This window comes from Nerophis lumbriciformis, linkage group LG12 (genome assembly GCF_033978685.3).
Source record: "Nerophis lumbriciformis linkage group LG12, RoL_Nlum_v2.1, whole genome shotgun sequence".
Lineage (NCBI taxonomy): Eukaryota > Metazoa > Chordata > Actinopteri > Syngnathiformes > Syngnathidae > Nerophis > Nerophis lumbriciformis.
The window spans coordinates 42,002,168-42,021,891 of record NC_084559.2 but is presented as its reverse complement, the minus strand read 5'-3'; the positions used below and the strand labels follow the sequence as shown (position 1 = coordinate 42,021,891).

Here is a 19,724-nt window from a genome sequence, read left to right as displayed (position 1 = left end):
TCATGATTGGTGCAGATTACTTTTCTTCGGGGACATCGAGGGACAGAAATAGTCTCTAAACACAAGTACAGTCTATAATAACACCAGAAAAGATGCACAATTTTAAAGAAAAAGTCACTCAACGTCTTGAGACACTTGAAAGATTCTCAACAAAGTACATTGTACGATAAGCAGCAACAACTGAAAATATAGCAAAACAATAAAAGAACAAATATATGTTAATACTAATTGATAACACAGATTTGTTTCTAAATTTATGTATACATTTTTAAGAATATCATGTCATAACAAATTGTACAAATCATATGATGATGTCATTGTGACCATGCCCTCACCGCCAAAGGTATCTTGGCAATTCAGGGGACACCCTGCTATCTGAGATTTAATCATGATTAGTTATTTATTTATTTAACTACGGACAAAATGTGATTGGTCACAAATCACGATGAGGTAATTTAAAAGTTTGACTGCCCTATTTTATACATAATATCAAATTACGGAGAGAACTTAAAGCCGTCAACACTACCAATCTGTATGTGTTACAACCACACACACACACACACACACACACACACACACACACACACACACACACACACACACACACAACAGAAGAATCACACTAATACTAGTTACACTTACCCTTGTTTTACAGTTCAGCATGTTAAAATTATGCTACGCAATTTTCTGTACAGTTAATAAATGTTTATTAGAACAAACTAGGCATTGAACAGCGTCCAAGAACGGCTCACTGTATTTTACAACATGAACTCATTTGAAGGTTCGTTCAATATGTTCCATCGCATGTAAACTGGCATGTCGTCATTGTTCCTAGTGCCAACCTTAACCGCTGTCTTGAAATAGTATTAAATACATGAAAATTACTGGAAAAACTGGCCTAAAATACTTTAATAACACATCCCACTCAAAAAGGTGTTTTTTTGTAGAGGCTCCCAGCAGCTTTTCAGTCCAAAGATTGGCGGGCCAAGCAATACTTAGCATGCTGACTGAGGGATATAAAGAGCAACACATACTTTAACATTTCTATTAAAGTGTGAAACTGAGAATTTATAGAAAGGACAGGCGGATTTATCCTTTCCGTGCCTGTAAATGCTGAGTATGCAATTACCCCAATAATAGAAGCGTTGTGTCCAAATTGGAGCCATTAAAGTGATTTAACAGAGCGTGGATTGGCCCTGGCATTTGCGAGAATGTGTACACATGCGGTGTAGTGGAATGGGTGTTTAATCACACCGTTTTAGAGCTCAGTAATGGCACACGATTCTGCATGGAACTCTGATGTAGTCCGCAGTACTGCTTACTCATTAGAGACTGCAGGTCCGGGCCAAACTCCACCTCCCTTTGTTTAGGTGGGTCAGATTTGAGAAATATCTCTTGTTAATTATATATCACAAACATTTGCATTTCCTGGCATATAGTACAAAATACTGTGCTTCAACCCTTAAATAAAAATAATTTAAAAAAAAAAAATACTACCCACAGGTTTTTTAAAATGAACAAAAAAAAATCACAATGGATAAAATAGTTCTTAAGCTCGTTGGGTAATGCAATATGAGGCAGAGTTTGAACAGTTTTTCTCCAGCATCTTATCATTTTTAAGAATAAATGTGACACATAAGTAATGTCCCACAATGCTTAAAACTTTTGAAACTGTTTAAGAGTAGCATTTGTAAGGATTGGAAAGTGCATTCAGTTTGGATACACGGTCACGCCCTGCTTGACAGTGTAGTCTTGTGTCTGTGTTTTCCTATGTTTGGTGTTTGAGTTCCTGTCTAGCGCTCTTATTTTGTAGTGTCCACATCCTGTTTCTGGTCTTAGCTGCACCTTGGCTTAGTCTGCTAGCACACCTGTTCTCATTTTGCATGCTAGTGTGCCGTGAGATATTGTCTGGTGTGCTGTGGGAAATTATGACATTTCACCTACTTGGTCTTAAAAACATATGTTTGTAAACCAATGATAATAACCCGCCAGTAATGTGCTGTTGTTGAGTGTCTGTGTAGAGATCGCCAGAGTAACCATGTGATACTCTTCCATATCAGTAGCAGACAAATTGCTCTGGAGGCCTATTTGAGACAAGACAATTAGTGATGCATGGAGGTTTATGGTTAGGGTTTAAATTAATATCGAACAATTGTGTTGGGTACTTGATGAGAACGACCTAATGTTGTCAATATAGGCTACTGAGTTAAATGTTTAACATTTTCTGCTCGCAGTGTGCCCCTGGAAAAAATGTGCCTTGGCTCAAAAGAAGTTGAAAAACACTGGCACAGCTTTCCCTGCAGCCAGGAGTGCACGCATCTTTGTATTTTTTTCCTATATTAAATATATTTTACCTGCACGCTGTGTCCTGCTGCCATATGTGGTATCCAGCAACCACCGCTAACATGCTGCCACATCGTCACACATGCTATGAAGTGCTTGAGAATGCACTGTTTCTTTCAAGAAAAATAGCAAATAAATCAAACAGGAGCAATTTTTTCCCTCAAATGGAAGGTGTTGTGTCAGATTTTACTGTATTAAAAAAATCATATTGATTTGAGTATGTATAAAAAAGGCAATTTACCATTGCCGAAGTGTTGAGTTTATCCTAGTTGTTAATATGATTAATATATTTATTGCAATTTTTAAAAAAGGGATGTCATAATTCTAATGATTTGGCTTTATTTTAATATCCGCATCCTTACTCTTCTGTTATTTTCTAACTCCCCCAACCTTTGAGATACTTTTTTACCGAGCTTGTCTCTGTGTCTAATCAGTTCACCAGGGTGTGTCACTGTCAGTGACATAAAGAAAAGCTCTGATTTGCATGAGAAAAAAATAATCTGGTGTCACCTGTTGTTTTGCATGAATACAGTATGTGTCTTGGCCACAGGTTGGTGGTGGCGGTGTGGGCATGGTCACAGGTGCCTTGGGGAATTTGTTGTCAACAAATTGTTGCACCCCTACGTTAGAGTAAGATATACTGTATGTCTTTGTATAACTGTCTGATCAATTAAATACCAGTACTTCCAAAATTGCATTTTCATTCAATTTAAAGTTGTTATTAAAACATGTTTTTTTGTGTTTCTGAAAGTTTCACGCAGTCAAGTTTAGCCCCATTTATACAAATCTATAACTTAAAGCTGAGTGACCGTTTTGGGCAGCGTCAGAAAACTTGAGGGTTCCTGGTACGAATCCAACCTACACCATCCTCGTGTAACGTAGGCCGGCCAGTGTGGTGGGGCCATATGTACATTTGTAAACCTCACTTCCTGACAAACTCAAGAGCAGTGCTAGTTACTGGGTTGATAGCTTAAACTGTGAGTTCGGTAGCTAACACGCTAGTCTCTCTTGCCTGATGATCCAGGTTCGAGTCCCGGCCGGAACAGAAAGCAGGGGCAGAACCAGGCGGGTTACATGGTGCCGTGACCCGAATAAGAGTTAGGTTTAAGGAGGGTGAGTGTAACGAAGGCCAAGGCAGGTTACATTTGTCACTGCTTATGTTACTTGGGCAAGACACATCACCCACCTTGCTTCCAGTGCCACCCACCCTGGTGTATTAGGCTATGTCTACATTAAGCCGGATAACCCCTTAAACAAATAATTATTTAGCCTAAGCATCGTGTCAGCCACACTAAACCATTGTTTAAGGTAACCCTCCTTGGATAATTTTTTACACGGGTAAGTGCACCGTAAATTCTATTGAATCTGCGGCTCTTAGCTTTGTATGGACTCATCAATCGTTTACAAACTGAGTTCAGAGAGGAAGTGACGCCAGAAAGACCGCCACCCCACACAGGAAGTTTGACGTCGGAAAGAACGCGCCACAGCCAGCTTCATAACAACCGGTTTCCACTCGGAGGTAAACACTAGAAATATGTAGGCGAGTCATCCAGAAATGCCGTGTTTCCCCTTCCTCTACATGTACAGACGCACACATGAATACCTTAAGAGAAAGCGATTGCAGCTATTTCGGATGCAACACTTCTCAGACTGCAAGCGAACTTTCGAATGTCCAGGTCAGCTGTGATTCTACTTACCAAAAAACTTTGTCCATTTGTCAAAGGAGAGACAACGAAAATGCGGGCTCCCGTGGATGTGATTAAAAAAAGGTAGTGTGCTTTTTTGTATTACCTGGCCGTCGAGGGAAGAATACGGAAAACAGCGAATGCTTTTGGACTGGCAACGCAGACTGTATCAGTTATTGTCCGCCATGTATGTCGCGGACTCAACGTCTAGGTCCAGAGTATATAAAGTCACCAAAAACTAATGAAGGTGAAGGCAAAAGAGTGAGGAGTGTCCTGACCAGATGTCTAGATCCCTAGATTGATTGATGTAAAATGTTCTTTATCACATTGTTTACTTTCACATGTTTATTAAAGATTTGATTAGTTTATGATGTCTCAGGAGTGATCCACTACAATAGGGCCCCACAGCACACTGGATTTCAGGTAATTGAAATACAACAACTCGATATTGTTCAGATAAGTTAAATTTAATTTAAGAACTTGCACACAAAGCAACACTGGAAGTGACTTTGACGTGCGCATTTTCCGCGCATGCGTACTAGGTCGCGTTGCACCGGCAGACGTAGGGGGGTGTGGGGGTCTTAAACTACCATTGTGTGTGTGTGTGTGGACAAGGATAATGTTAGGTGAGATTTACCCTGGATAACCTTAGTGTAGAAGGGGCCTTAATGTGTGTGGCAGGACTCCCTTGCAAAAGACTTTCCTGGGTAAAGTTGAAGGTTAAAAAGTTTAGTTTTTTTAATAGATGTGGATTTTTTGTGTTCTATAAAAATATGAACGAATATCAAAGTGAATTAATTATTTTATTATTTCTGCATTCTTTGTTCTTTAGTATGTTCAAGAAAATGGATCCATCGTTGCCAAGCAAATAACACAAGTGTGTCCACTTTCCACCTGTTTCCCTGCTCCCCAGCAGCACCTCCTTGTCTTTTTTGCCCATGCACACTGGAGTCGAGCCTCTTGTGCAAGGGGAAGGCTAGCAAAGCATTGACTTGAGCCTCTGCAGTCCTGTATTTAACTGCCAAACACGGATTCACTCATGCTTGGCCTTTAACTTGCGTTGGAAGTTCAGCCATACATACAAAAAGAGAGGCTCTCCGGCCCACTAATATATGCCTGATTTAAGTAAAAGAAAATAATGTTTAAAAAACGTCAAAGCAAGTCTTTGAGGATGTCGTCTACTCACTGTTAAGATTGCTGATTAAGCGTCACATGGCAACAGTGGCGGACCGACGGTACTTAGTGGGGCGTTTTGAACCCCGGATCTGTGAGGAATCCTTTTGGAGTCATTGTGCAAGGGCTGTCTACCAGAACTGGCATTCAAATAGCAACATGCAGACAAGGAAAAAGGACCCCATTTGCTCTACTTGATGCATCCCCGAGCCACTGACTCCGATATTTGTCAAATCCCGTTAAAAGAAAAGAACTGTCCATGTATCCTCCCTTTTTTGTTCCCTTGAAAGTTCTCCGTCCCTTTTCTTTTCTAATCACTGTTCTTAATTCACATATTCATTGGTGCGTAGCACTTTTTTGTAGGTCATGCATTTTTTTGTGGTTTGCGATTATTTCTGATTCTTAATTCACCATATGGATTAACAATGGACATATGTTTTATTATCTCTTTTTTGCCTCTTCTTTTTTTTTGGTGTGTTGGTCCAATTTGTGTGTGTGTGTGTGTGTGTGTGTGTGTGTGTGTGTGTGTGTGTGTGTGTGTGTGTGTGTGTGTGTGTGTGTGTGTGTGTGTCCTGGTCGAAGGAGAGACCCTCCTCCACATAGCTTGCAAGAAGAACCAAGTGGAGACGGTGCTGCAGATCCTGGCGCTTCCTGGCATCGACGTCAACGTTAAGGGTAAGACTTTGTTTCTTGTGTCCCGCTGTCATCCCCTCACCAGGATGTATTAACACCGTGGGGGGTGGCTGTAAAAAGGAGGAATCAAGCGTACCCCCACATCATCGTTGAGGTTAACCTTTTGCAGAAATGTATAAAAGCGTGTGTCTTAGAGAGGTAGCCGAGTTCGAAGCGCCTGAGTTTATGGATTTCCGCTGCCTTACGCTATTTAGTAATGACTTTTCTTTCGTCCGTTTGGGTCAAATAAAATGACTTGTTCTCCATGTATGGAAATGTTGTGCTGTTTTCAAAGGTTTCTGCCATTCTGTAATCACACTGTAATAGAAAAAAAAAATAACTTGGCTCTAACTTGGTTTTATGTAAGACGTGAGGTTCAATTTATAACCCTGTTGTCTGCCAAAAGGAGGCCTATATTTGCTGGAGCAGAACACTTGGTGTCCTTGTAATGCTCCACTAATGAGATTGGCTTTTTGTTAGGACTTACTTGACACTATCACAGAATATTTGCTTTTTTTAAAAGTTGATTTGCATTGGTGGAGATATTTCTTCTTAAAGCTGCCAGCTTGCCTGTAAAACCTGTCGTCCTTCAAAAATAGATCGCCTCTAGCCAGGTTCTTCGCTTCTGGTGCTAAATTAGCTGCTCATCCACTCTTACCAAAATAAGTTGTCGAATCTTAAACTAGGGCTGGGCGATATGGCCGATAACTACCGGTATATCACTATTTACGTTTTTTATATTGATTGATATCGATAATTACTGATACTTTTTTATGATTTATTCAAGCCTGCCAATAAATACAATAAACAATTTCCAATTTACCAAGGGTGCTATTAATAACTGGGGAGAGTATCTGGTAGCCAGGTATAATTAGCGTGGCTAAGGTAATAAAATATTGAACACTACTCAGAGTAGTTTGCGAAGCTACTAGTTAAACCTACACATTGTACATGTCAAGATGTTGCCACACCATCCATCCATCCATCCATTTTCTACCGCTTATTCCCTTCGGGGTCGCTGGGGGCGCTGGAGCCTATCTCAGCTACAATCGGGCGGAAGGCGGCGTACACCGTGGACAAGTCACCACCTCATCACCGGGCCAACACAGATAGACAGACAACATTCACACTCACATTCACACACTAGGGCCAATTTAGTGTTGCCAATCAACCTATCCCCAGGTGCATGTTTTTCGTTAAAACCCAAAAAACTAAATACAAGTTTCTGTTATTGAGTTGATACATCAATATATCACAGTTTCTCTTCTCACTCCATGCAGAGAATCCACAACAAGACAGAAAGACTGCACAACCACATTAGTGTTATGAGGGTAGCGTATGTGCGTGTGTACTCCTTTAAGAATAGCAGTGTGTTGGGTGAGTGGGTAGCCTCGTCATTCCAACCTGAAAGCTAAGCTTAGCAGACCCATTGACGGGTAAAGTGAAGGGTGTTAACCTCGACAAAAACATCGACCCTGGAGAGAACGTCTCCCCTGGGCTCTTCGACGACAGTCTGCGACAGGGAGCCGAACAACCGGAAAGGTGTAACACTCGGTAGTTGATACTGTTACGTGATTGGCTGTTAGCGTGTCCCTCCCATTGCTCAGTGACACTTCCTGTTTCCTGTTGGCTGAGTTCCCAAAGCGCAAGTGACTTCATGAAACTCATCTTGCTTCATAATTTCTGTTTTTTTCCGACCGAAAAAGATAAATATATATCATATATTTTATCGAACGCATTTTATATTGATATTTTATTATCGGCCAAGCCCTATCTTAAACTTTATACTAAGGATGTGCCTATCGATGATTATCGACAAATTTTCCGTATGATATATTGTCCCACTAATGTTTGCCAATGAACAATATTATTGTCAGTATTATTTTGTGGCCAAATTAAGCACTAATGTAATCGTGATATATAATGATAATGTAAGTAACCATTTAAAATTATATAAACTTTTATTTCTCATTACTGTTGAATTGTTTACCATTGTACTGTAATTGGAAGGTAAATAACTTTTAGTTATCCTAAATAAATAAACACACAAACAAATTAAAGGGACTTTCATCTCTGAGCAAAAATATAACTCAAATAAATATTGAACATCTTAAAGTGCATTTTTTTTTCCAAGTTGGAAAACTACATCAGGTTGTCTTTTTGTTGTTGCCATCGCGTAATAATGGCATTCTCGCTCGTTCGTCCGTGTTGAAGGGCTCATATTGCCCATCTGGGTTTAAGCTGAAATATTACCAAAAAGGGACATTTGGCTTTGTAATCATATATTTTCCTCTTAATTTGTGTTACTTTGTGGAACTTATAACTGGCGAGTAGGTAGGCTATGTCCGTGAATCCTGTGTGTGTAAGCTAGGTTTCCTGCGCTCCACCCCACTCAGACAAAGATTGTGGATGACTGAAAAGAGGGCTCACTGCGTTCAGTTAATTTTACTGTTAAACAAGTGCGCTCAAGTGCTGAGGTTGTTGCACAGTGTAAGACCTATTTCTCTCTGTTTGAAGCGAGAGACAAAAAACAAACAAGCACGGACATAGCAATTTATCGATTCATTTATCGTTCAATTAATTGACTATCACCCCAGGTCTATCAACAATTTTCATCAAAAAGTAAGTTATTGCCAATGCTTTTCAAAGCCAATCACTAGCGCTGTTCCCGTCCGGCTGACGTTGTACTTATTCCAGTCCCCTGGCTGACAAACTAGCAGCTATCTGTGCATTCCATACACAGTGTGAAGCCGCTCCCCTAAGTTAATAATAATCAACTCCAATGTGGAAAATAAACTGCATTTCATAGTATCTGAAGTATCATAATGTATCACTGGAGGACAAGGCGAAACATGTTACATGCAAAGAGCAAGCCAGGAGCAGGCATGCTAATAGCTGAGCTAGCTTGAAACAACACCAAGAAATAAGTGCTTTGTAAAGTTTAAGAAGTCTATATTGAGCTGTGTTAAATAAAAATTAAGCAGGTTAAACAGGAAATTAAAAGGTAGATGAATACGAGTCTCCAGAGAGAATATTAGAACAACTGTTGGTGTGTCGGCATTGTCGGAGTCAGCACACGCCATGTTAGAGGAGGGCAGATCAATTAGTGGTGCCCATACCATATGATCAATACGAAAGTAATTAGATCAATTATTTTTATTTTCTCAAATTATTTTTTTGTTGTTTTTGGTAATGCTTACGAATTCAGAGAATAATTCCTTGAAAACAGGAGGACTTTGAAGGCAAAAACCAAAGGAGTTAGATGAGTAGTAGGTAGTAGTTTTTGATTTTGTTTAATAATTGTGTACCATTGATTTTGTTTTGATCCAACAATTGTTTGTAATAAAAGAAAATAAGGAACTAGTTTAAATGTTGTGTTGATATTGTTAATCTGTCACTACCATAAATACATATTTTTTTAAATTACAGTTAATACATGCGATCGGTATTGGTATCGGTCGATCTCACTCATGGATGATCAGTAACGGAATTGGTAACGTAAACCCCGGATCAAAACATCTCCACTTTCATTATGTATCATACACAGCAGGGATATTCAATTAAATTGTTTCGGGCGCCACATTTACAGAAAGGGGCCGGACTTCTCCCTTCACTATTTACCGTATTTTACTTTGTACATTACGGAGAACCAGGGTCCTCTACAGTAGACATTTGATCTTAGTCTATTTATTTTGTCAGCGTTACAGGAACACTCTGCTGTTCATGGACCATCTGCAAAAATTGAAGTGTCTCACAAGTTTTTTGTACTGAAATCGCTGGCCACCAGTTGAATAGCCCAAATGATGGAAAAGAGAGGACCTAAGATGGAACCTTGAGGAACACCACTAGCATAACTAAAGACGTTGAACAAATGACTACTGACTGAATCTAAAGTAAACAAGCTACAGCAGCATATCAGTTACATAAATATAATTCCTAAAACAAATTGTAACTGCCAAACAGGAGGATAAAAAAGGGGTGCCTTGAGGAACGCTTCAGTAATGTAAAGCACAAGTTTGGATGCCAGTGTTGTATGTTTGCTAGTAATGATAAAATGCCAATGCAAATATCTGCCAATGTGTTTATAATGGTCCAAGTTCAGCTGTACAACAGGAGCACTCGTGTTTTCAGAAATGTGTTGCAAAAATATTTGTCCATAAAGTTTTGAACTGAACTCGAGGGCTGGTAGGGTGTCGTTACCCATTTGGCTCCTTGGTCTGCCAGTTGAATAGCGCTGATAAACAGTATATACTGTATATATACACAGTAAAATTAGCACTGATGCTAGCGCAACACGGCTGGTCAACCTGATCCCTAAAGTAAGGGATTTAGGGTTTTCATTTTGACTTAATTGAATTCAACATTTTTTTGTGTTTATTTTAAGCTGCTGTGCCTCCCTTGACGCATTTAAAGCTGTTTAATTTGACTTACTTTATAATATATTAAGGATAACTGTTTGTGTTTTTGTTGACAATGTAGACTACACAGGGTGGACCCCTCTGCATGAAGCATGCAACCACGGCAGCACCGCTTGTGTGGAGGCTTTGTTACGTCACCGCCCCGCCCCTCTCCTTAAGTATGCGGTGGGTGGAGTTACCCCACTGCATGACGCCGTGGTCAACGGACATATGGACATCGCCAAAATGCTTCTGGAGACTGCAGGTATGTCAACTTTATTAGGTTAGCTGTGTTTGGTAATGCAGGTGAGGTAGTTTCCATCTATTGGTCAAAATATCAATATGGCTGCCATTGTGATTTATCACACTGCGCACTCAATATTAGTGTAATTTGTGTTTTGTCAAAGGAGACCTGTAAGTTATTCTACAGCATTGCCAATCCTATAACATTTTGATGGAAATTACCTTTCTAATTTTATGTTACATGTTTAAATGACTGGTATTCAGCCAAAGTATACCATATGTTTTTGTCATTTTACCTTGTGATGGTTTATTTAATTCAATGGTCCTCCCCCATCTCATTGATGGAATTACAATGTTGAAATAAAACGCTTGAATGGGTTTGCTGCCAAGAGAGCCAATGCTTAGAATTAGCCATTTTAGTATTCAATCTAAAGATTTACTGCAGCAATGGGCTGCAGGTCACTGCTGTTGTAACTAAAACATGTTTTTTAATCTCATGTCTGTGACAAACACAGCTGAGCTTGATGGCATGAATACCAATGATATGTTCTATTCCCATACCATTTCATGCACAAAAAAATCATGCTTCACATACTTTACTTTTTAGTCAGATCAGAAGTGCGTGTGTCTGAGCTTTTTTTTCAACAACTAGAATTGTTTAACCCTTAATATGCAATTAAAGTTAGTAAATCCTGACAAGAACACGTTCCAATCCCAAAAAGCTTTAATAGATGACACCATTGTCTTATTTGAACTACTGGCCATGACACATGTCCATATAACTTTTATGGACGCTTTAGGCATGCCTGTTACTATATGCATTTGAAAGTAGGGGAAGTTTTCCTGATAATAAGGGAAATATGTGTGGACTTTGTACAGTGAAATGTACACTGCAATACAGTACACAAGAACATTTACGAGTAATTTGATTCTCTGAACCTTGTGATGATATTATGGACCGTAGATGTTGAAATCCCTAAATTTCTTGCAATTGCACTTTGAGAAACGTTGTTCTTAAACTGTTTGACTATTTGCTCACGCGGTTGTGGACAAAGGGGTGTTCCTCGCCCCATCCTTTCTTGTGAAAGACTGAGCATTTTTTGTGAAGCTGTTTTTATACCCAATCATAGCACCCACCTGTTCCCAATTAGCCTGCACACCTGTGGGATGTTCCAAATAAGTGTTTGATGAGCATTCCTCAACTTTATCAGTATTTATTGCCACCTTTCCCAACTTCTTTGTCACGTGTTGCTGGCATCAAATTCTAAAGTTAATGATTATTTGCAACAAAAAAAAATGTTTATCAGTTTGAACATCAAATATGTTGTCTTTGTAGCATATTCAACTGAATATGGGTTGAAAATGATTTGCAAATCATTGTATTCCGTTTATATTTACATCTAACACAATTTCCCAACTCATATGGAAACGGGGTTTGTAATGTAGTAACAGGCACTTTCGTAATATTTAATATTTAAGTATATTGCTAATTTTAAGCATAAATATTAATAATTAAGTTAATACTTAATTAGTTAATTAATTACTTGGGGGCAGCACGGTGGAACAGGGGTTAGTGCATCTGCCTCACAATACGAAGGTCCTAGGTAGTCCTGAGTTCAATCCCGGGCTCAGGATCTTTCTGTGTGGAGTTTGCATGTTCTCCCCGTGACTGCGTGGGTTCCCTCCGGGTACTACAGCTTCCTCCCACTTCCAAAGACATGCACCTGGGGATAGGTTGATTGGCAACACTGAATGGTCCCTAGTGTGTGAATGTGAGTGTCTATCTGTGTTGGCCCTGTGATGAGGTGGTGACTTGTCCAGGGTGTACTCCGCCTCCCGCCCGAATGCAGCTGATATAAGCTCCAGCACCCCCCGCAACCCCAAAAGGGACAAGCGGTAGAAAATGGATGGATGGAAGTTAATACTTAACGGTAATAAATATTAAGTATTAACTTTACTGACGCATCACAACGTTAGCATTTCCCTTCAACATTAACAGACACTACTAATCATTGCAGTCTTCCTTAGATTTTAATAAGACAACTGTGGGACAAATGATGGTCCAGAGCTTTAGATTTTTGAGCCTCAATATAAGGATAATAAGCTACTGGTTTTAGAAGCAGTGTGCTCAACCGATCCAGCTTTAGTGAAACACTAAGCATCAAGTATTGCTAAGAGCTAAACAAGGTATACAAACGACTAATTCAATAAAACAATCACTTACTGTACAATATCTGCTCTCACTAGTTATTTTGTGATTGCTATACTTAAATATAACTATGAAGACCTGGTTGTGCAACTAAACTAATGTCATGTTAAAGGGGAACATTATCACAATTTCAGAAGGGTTCAAACCATTAAAAATCAGTTCCCAGTGGCTTATTTTATTTTTCGAAGTTTTTTTCAAAATTTTACCCATCACGCAATATCCCTAAAAAAAGCTTCAAAGTGCCTGATTTTAACCATCGTTATATACACCCGTCCATTTTCCTGGGACGTCACATCGTGATGCCAACACAAACAAACATGGCGCATAGAACAGCAAGCTATAGCGACATTAGCTCGGATTCAGACTCGGATTTCAGCGGGCGGCTTAAGCGATTCAACAGATTACGCATGTATTGAAACGGATGGTTGTAGTGTGGAGGCAGGTAGCGAAAACGAAATTGAAGAAGAAACTGAAGCAATTGAGCCATATCGGTTTGAACCGTATGCAAGCGAAAACGACACGGGAGAAAGCGAGGACGAATTCGGCGATCACCTTCTAACCAACGATTGGTATGTGTTTGTTTGGTATTAAAGGAAACTAACAACTATGAACTAGGTTTACAGCATATGAAATACATTTGGCAACAACATGCACTTTGAGAGTGCAGACAGCCCAATATTCATCAATTAATATATTCTGTAGACATACCCTCATGTCAACAGGCCAGGGAAGCTAGGGTCGATATTCTTCTCTTGATCATCTTCGGTGGCATAAGGGACGGTGTGAGCCAAGACATCCAGGGGGTTTAGCTCGCTCGTCTGCGAAACAAACTGCCGCCATTGCTTGCCGTGCTACCGAGGTCCTTTGTCCCTGAATTGCTCACACACTCCGGCAGATTCAATGGGGGTCTGGCGGCAGATTTCTTTGACTTTATCGTTGGAAATGCATCTGCTTTGAGTGTCGCAGGATATCCACACATTCTTGCCATCTCTGTCGTAGCATAGCTTTCGTCTGTAAAGTGTGCGGAACAAACGTCCAATTTCTTGCCACTTTCGCATCTTTGGGCCACTGGTGCAACTTGAATCCGTCCCTGTTCGTGTTGTTACACCCTCCGACAACACACCGACGAGGCATGATGTCTCCAAGGTACGGAAAACAGTCGAAAAAATGGAAAATAACAGAGCTGATTTGACTAGGTGTTTGTAATGTGTTTGAGAAAATGGCGGATTGCTTCCCGATGTGACGTCACGTTGCGACGTCATCGCTCTGAGAGCGAATAATAGAAAGGCGTTTAATTCGCCAAAATTCACCCATTTAGAGTTCGGAAATCGGTTAAAAAAATATATGGTCTTTTTCTGCAACATCAAGGTATATATTGACGCTTACATAGGTCTGGTGATAATGTTCCCCTTTAAGTCCTAGTACATTGTGTGATTGTTGGTCCAATCCACCGTGTTTTCATTGGCCATTTTCATAACAGAACACAAAAATGTAGTTTGTTGTTGTTGTTTAGGAAAGCAAAGTGCTTTATTCGACACGGTTGACCACATTACAGCGTCTTTGGTAATATTTGTTCGTAACAAGAAATTATTCTTAATAATAATAATAATAATAATAAAGTAAACAAAATACATCTCTGGTAGACTCAACAGCATACACTGAACCTTGATATGGCTAGCAAACATTGCTGAACAACAGGGACATCTATAGCTAAATAATGAGAGAACATATGAACTTCACACCATAAAACAACTGCAGACATGAATTGTTGATGCAAAAACTTATCCTTTTTCTCATTAGTGTCATGATCACAGCAGCACTCATTATGTCAATCAAATAAGTTTCTTAGCGATGCACGAATAAGTCCAACTTTGTCTTTCACATATTAATGCTTAATTGGTGGACCCTTCAGATGTAAAGACATGATGTGCCTCCAATCGTTCCTTTTCTAAATACCGTGAGTGTCAAATGAAGTGAAGTTGTGGTCGTCTTACATTTTATTTTTATTTTTTAAGAGTGTAAAAATCTACTCCATCCCATTTTAGATATTTTTTCATGATCGCTTACATATGTTGCCTCTAAATCTCAATCTGCACTGATTCAGGTAAATAAACAATGGCCTAATGGGACTCTCGACCATCGCCTGAAACCCGGAAGTGCCTCTTGGTCACGTGATTGCAACCCAGCTATTACATTACGTTACTTTTTGTGCAAAATCCTACAAATTAAGAGCGTGCACGTTTGGTTGGAAAGGGTGGGGGGTTCAAATCTGCTGCCTTGATCACCTTTGTCTCTTCTCGCATTGGCTAATTAGAGTTAATTTGATTCAACTTGATTCCCATTAATACATGTACATATTATGTCCTCAAAAAATAAATTAGACTGGGATTGTTTGGTCCCGGAGCGGAAACGGCGCTCTCTCTCTCTTCTTTCTTCCTCAGAAATGGGAGGTTGAATTAAAAGAGGTCAGAGGAAGAAGACGTAACTATAGCTATGTGAATCAATTTGAGCCCAGGATGAAGAGAGCGTGTGTACACAAAGCAGACATCTAGCCTGCTGTGGAGGTCAGGTCTCCTCACAGGGACCAGGTGTTAGGACTAAAAAAGAAATGTAAATATAATGTAAAAAATAAAATAAGCGAGATAGGGGAGTACAAGCTGTAGGCATTCAACTTGTCTCTTAACTGTCTGCTGTTTGCTCGCACTTGATGGCCTTCTTGTCTAGCGGCTTTTGAGGAGGCGGCCCTCTTGAGTGCAGACTTCAGCTTTTCTTGTGGGCTCTTTTGCTAAACCATAGGCTTTTTTTTTTTTTTTTTTTAACTACTTCTTGTCTTTTTCTCAAAGTTTTGGCTTGAGGGGGCACATCCGACCTGGTTGCTGTAACCATTGTTTTGTTGTAAAAAAACAAATAAAAAAATCTCTTTTTTAACTATTTGCCATGGAAACACACACTGTCCCTTGATAGGAAACAGGCTAGTGGCCCATTTTCTCTTTCTTCTTTATCCTAGTGCCTCCTGGAACTATGTTTTTTTCCGCTCGAGCATCACTCACACTGTCGTCCCTGTTGTTTGCAGCAGACAGGCTAAGCCAAGCTGGCAAGGTTTGTGTTAGGCCAGAGAGGGCAACACTGACACTGGCACACCAACAAAGGCTTTATTTAGGAGTGATCTCACCTCTTTGTAAGCCTGTCTGCTCAGAGGCCTTGGCCTGTGTGTTTTATGTGTGTGCGTGCATGCATGGGTGTTTGCGTGTGGTGGGGGGCATGATCTCACTCCTCCCACCTCCAAGTGGGTCCCTCCAGGCTTATGGAGCTGGCAAAAAAAGGATGCCACGGCTGAAGGCAAGGCCAACTCTCACACTCACACCCCTCCCCGCAGCCCAAGGCCAATCCACATGACCCGCGTGTGCGTATGGCACAGAAGTAGCCGCACATATCTATTATCCAGGAGGACTATTTGCCACCAATAGAATGCCTAGACTTGTGTGCAGTTCAGATTTGTACACACATACATAGGGGGGAGGTGGGCGAATAAAGAAAGAAGCATTAAGCTGTCATCCCATTGCACTGTCATGGCAGGTGGTGTTTCCCCACAATAAACGCACTTAATGTTGAACACAATTTGTTACAGAAGGCTGTTTTCCCCATGGTGGTGGGGTTAATGTGTGCATATCTAGTGTTGTCCCGATACCAATATGTTGGTACTAGTACCAAAATGTATTTCGATACTATTCTAAATAAAGGGGCCACAACAAATTTAATTATTGGCTTTATTTTAACACAAAATCTTACGGTACATTAAACATATGTTTCTTATTGCAATAGAATAACAATTTTGTCCTTAAATAAAATAGTGAACATACTAGACAACTTGTCTTTTAGTAGTAAGTAAACAAACAAAGGCTCCTAATTAGTCTGCTGACGTATGCAGTAACATATTGTGTCGTTTATCATTCTATTATTTTGTCAACCTTATGAGGGACAAACTGTAAAAATTGATTATTAATCTACTCATATTTATAATTAATATCTGGTTATTTTCTGTTTTAACATGCTCTATCTACACTTCTGTTAAAATGTAATAATCACTTATTCTTCTGTTGTTTGATACTTTATATTAGTTTTGGATGATACCACAAATTTAGGTATCGATCCAATACCAAATAGTTACAGGGTCATACATTGTTCATATTTAAAGTCTTCATGTGTCCAGGGACATATTTCCTGAGTTTATAAACATAAGATGAATTTTTAAAAAGTAAAAAAAAAAATTGTAACAATAAAAAATATTGATGTAATCATAGTAGTATCGACTACATACGCTTTTGTACTTGGTATCATTACAGTGGATGTCAGGTGTAGATCCACCCATGGCATTTGTTTACATTCAGGATCGTTGTCTTTTGTTAGCAGTGACGCCGGTGAGCTATTGTATCCTACGGTGTGTAGTGAAGCATGTTTAGCTATTCCTCGTCCTGCAGTGATAATGATACTTGTAAGAAACATACTTTATTTGTCGCCATGGAGGCGAGATTTTGTGATTTAGAAATAGCTAAAACACTGCCAACTGTGGATGAATGTTAGCTGCTAGCGAGCTAGCCATGTCTTAAAGCACCTCTTCCTGAGGGTGTTTCAGTGTTATAACTAGGGATGATGTTTGATAAGAAATTATCGAGTTCAAGCCTATTATCGAATCCTCTTATTGAACCGATTCCTTATCGAGTCTAGATAGGTTGTTGTATATGGAAAAAAAACTAACAATATTTGGTTTAACAAAAGCTCACTTTTATTATATAAGAAAAAAATAAAATCTAATAAATAAATAAATATTGACTGTTACCCCCCCTAAAAAAATAAAATTAAATAAATAAATATTGACTGTTGTTACCCAAAGTATATTAAGTGGGATTTTTCAGAAAAACAAAGATATACAGTAACACAAAAACAACCTGTCTCTGTGATCACTATAGGTGTATAAATAATAATATAGTTTTAAATAAAATCAGTCCCTTGGGCACAAAATTTAAAATAATACAGCTCTCCAAAAAGTGCACTTCTGCTGCTATTTGACATAACTGTTTGTTATGATGCTTTGACATTTTTGCACTTTAAAATTCTATGAAGAGAAAAGTTGTTTGCAAATGTGGTTATAATGCTAAAAAAATGAAAAGTTAAAACTAAAAAAAGAAATACACTTTATTGAGTTAACATTATTTCTTTAAAGGGGGAAAGATGTGATGTTATGAGCTAGGGAATATAACAACTACACTACCCAGCAGGCAACGGGAGTGACGAGCATGCGCGGTAGCCCCGAAAAGTGTTGTTGCATGTTGCCACCCGACAGCTAAGAATGAGGTTAAGAGCACGCTGTGAAAGTAAACGTCAAGAACTCAGCCAACACGCCTCGTCTACATTATTTATAATTAGACAGATAACACATATACAGTGTGATTTTGTTTTGTTTACAAGGAAAGAAAAACAAAAGTTAAAAAAGGGAGATCATGTCATATATGTTGTATATATATGTATGTGCTGCGGTTGCTTTAAGAACGTTGCGACAGCTGCCGTAAAGGAGGTGTGTTGCTAGCCTGGTTGCTATGTTTCCGGTTGGTCGTAAAAGTGTTCGTCATGTGTTTGTACCCTGCTCAAATCTCTCAGTAAAGTTATTCATTGGATTATACCTTTTGTTTTGAACTTTATTACACCTTGGAGCGCTTTTTCCGGTCCATTGTTTTTCCTGCTTTCGCTATCTGCGCCTAATGACTAAGCTACGTGACGTCATTTCTTGTGATGTCCCACGGGGCATATCTGGTCGGGACGGGATTCGTTCCCAGGGATTCGAATAAAGAAACAACTCTTTTTCTTTACTATAGTGGTCTCGATAGCAGGTACCGGTTCTCAAAAAAGGATTCGAGTCCGAGGACTCGGTTCTTTTCTTATCGAACAACCGGGAAAATCGGTTTCGAGTATCATCCCTAGTTATAACTTCAACTTTATATTTAGTTTTTAAGCCAAAATGCGTCCATTCCCACTTTTCTGTCTACACACTGTGTCTTGCTTGTAAGTACTCCGTGATTGTGCGCTGCCGAACATGCTCGTCTGCTCGTAAAACCAGCAATGTCATGACGAGATGACGCGCGGTCATGTAAAATGGGGAACCGGTACTTTTCAAACAGAGTAGTAGAACTGCTTTTGATTCATTAGTACCCCGATACTATACTAGTACCAGTATACCGTACAACCCTACTGTGTAGTAGTAGTCCATGTGTTCGTGTTTGTCCATAAGACCTGGAAGTTGCTCCGTTCGGCATCACGGAACAGAGTCAACATCCCAGGTGTATTTGAATAAGGAAAGGATTCAGAGCGTCTTTCGCTGCAATGGTCTCACCGGAGTGTTTACTACATGACCATGACCATACAGATGGAGCCGAAGTGTTTTGTTTAGGGTAAGCAAACACATTCAAATTGCTTGTCTGCTCTCGTTGTCCCTTCTTGCTGTCAAATTGATCATAATTTCGCCTTGCAGAGTTCAGTTTATTTGGAACATGCATACGATACAATGTAATCCATCACATATTTCCAGTTGTTTCATTACAGCTCGCCCGAAAAGGAGTAGGGAGAAGATGAGCTTATTTAATACTACCCATTTTCATACCATAGCAATTTTATCCAATGTCCTTGTTCTCTGTAACAGAACAGTGAATAAATAATATACCATAGTGAGTAAACAAATATTAAATACATGAATAATCTTTATTTAAAAAATTTAATAAAAAAAAGGGTTTAATATGTTCATCATAGTTCTTGTTCTGTGTACTTTGTGAACACTTGTTGTTTGAACAGTCTCTTAAACTGAATCATATTGGTGCTTTGTTTCTTTGGTTAATCCATTCCATAATTTAATTTCACATGCAGATTTGCTAAAGGTTTTAAGTGTTGTACGAGCATACACATGTTTTAAATTAGATTTTCCTTGAAGGTTATATTTCTCCTCTTTTGTTGAGA

General features: G+C 39.3%; 1 protein-coding gene across 2 annotated transcripts in view; it reads left to right on the top strand.

Moving 5' to 3' along the window:
* slf1 (SMC5-SMC6 complex localization factor 1) overlaps positions 1 to 19,724 on the top strand; it is an 85,739-nt gene that overhangs the window by 45,930 nt on the left and 20,085 nt on the right. For both annotated transcript variants that reach the window (XM_061986616.2, XM_061986615.2), the window contains exons 16-17: positions 5,784 to 5,876; positions 10,353 to 10,535. In XM_061986616.2, coding sequence (XP_061842600.1) covers positions 5,784 to 5,876; positions 10,353 to 10,535 — 276 coding nt within the window. The remainder of the gene's footprint in view (positions 1 to 5,783; positions 5,877 to 10,352; positions 10,536 to 19,724) is intronic.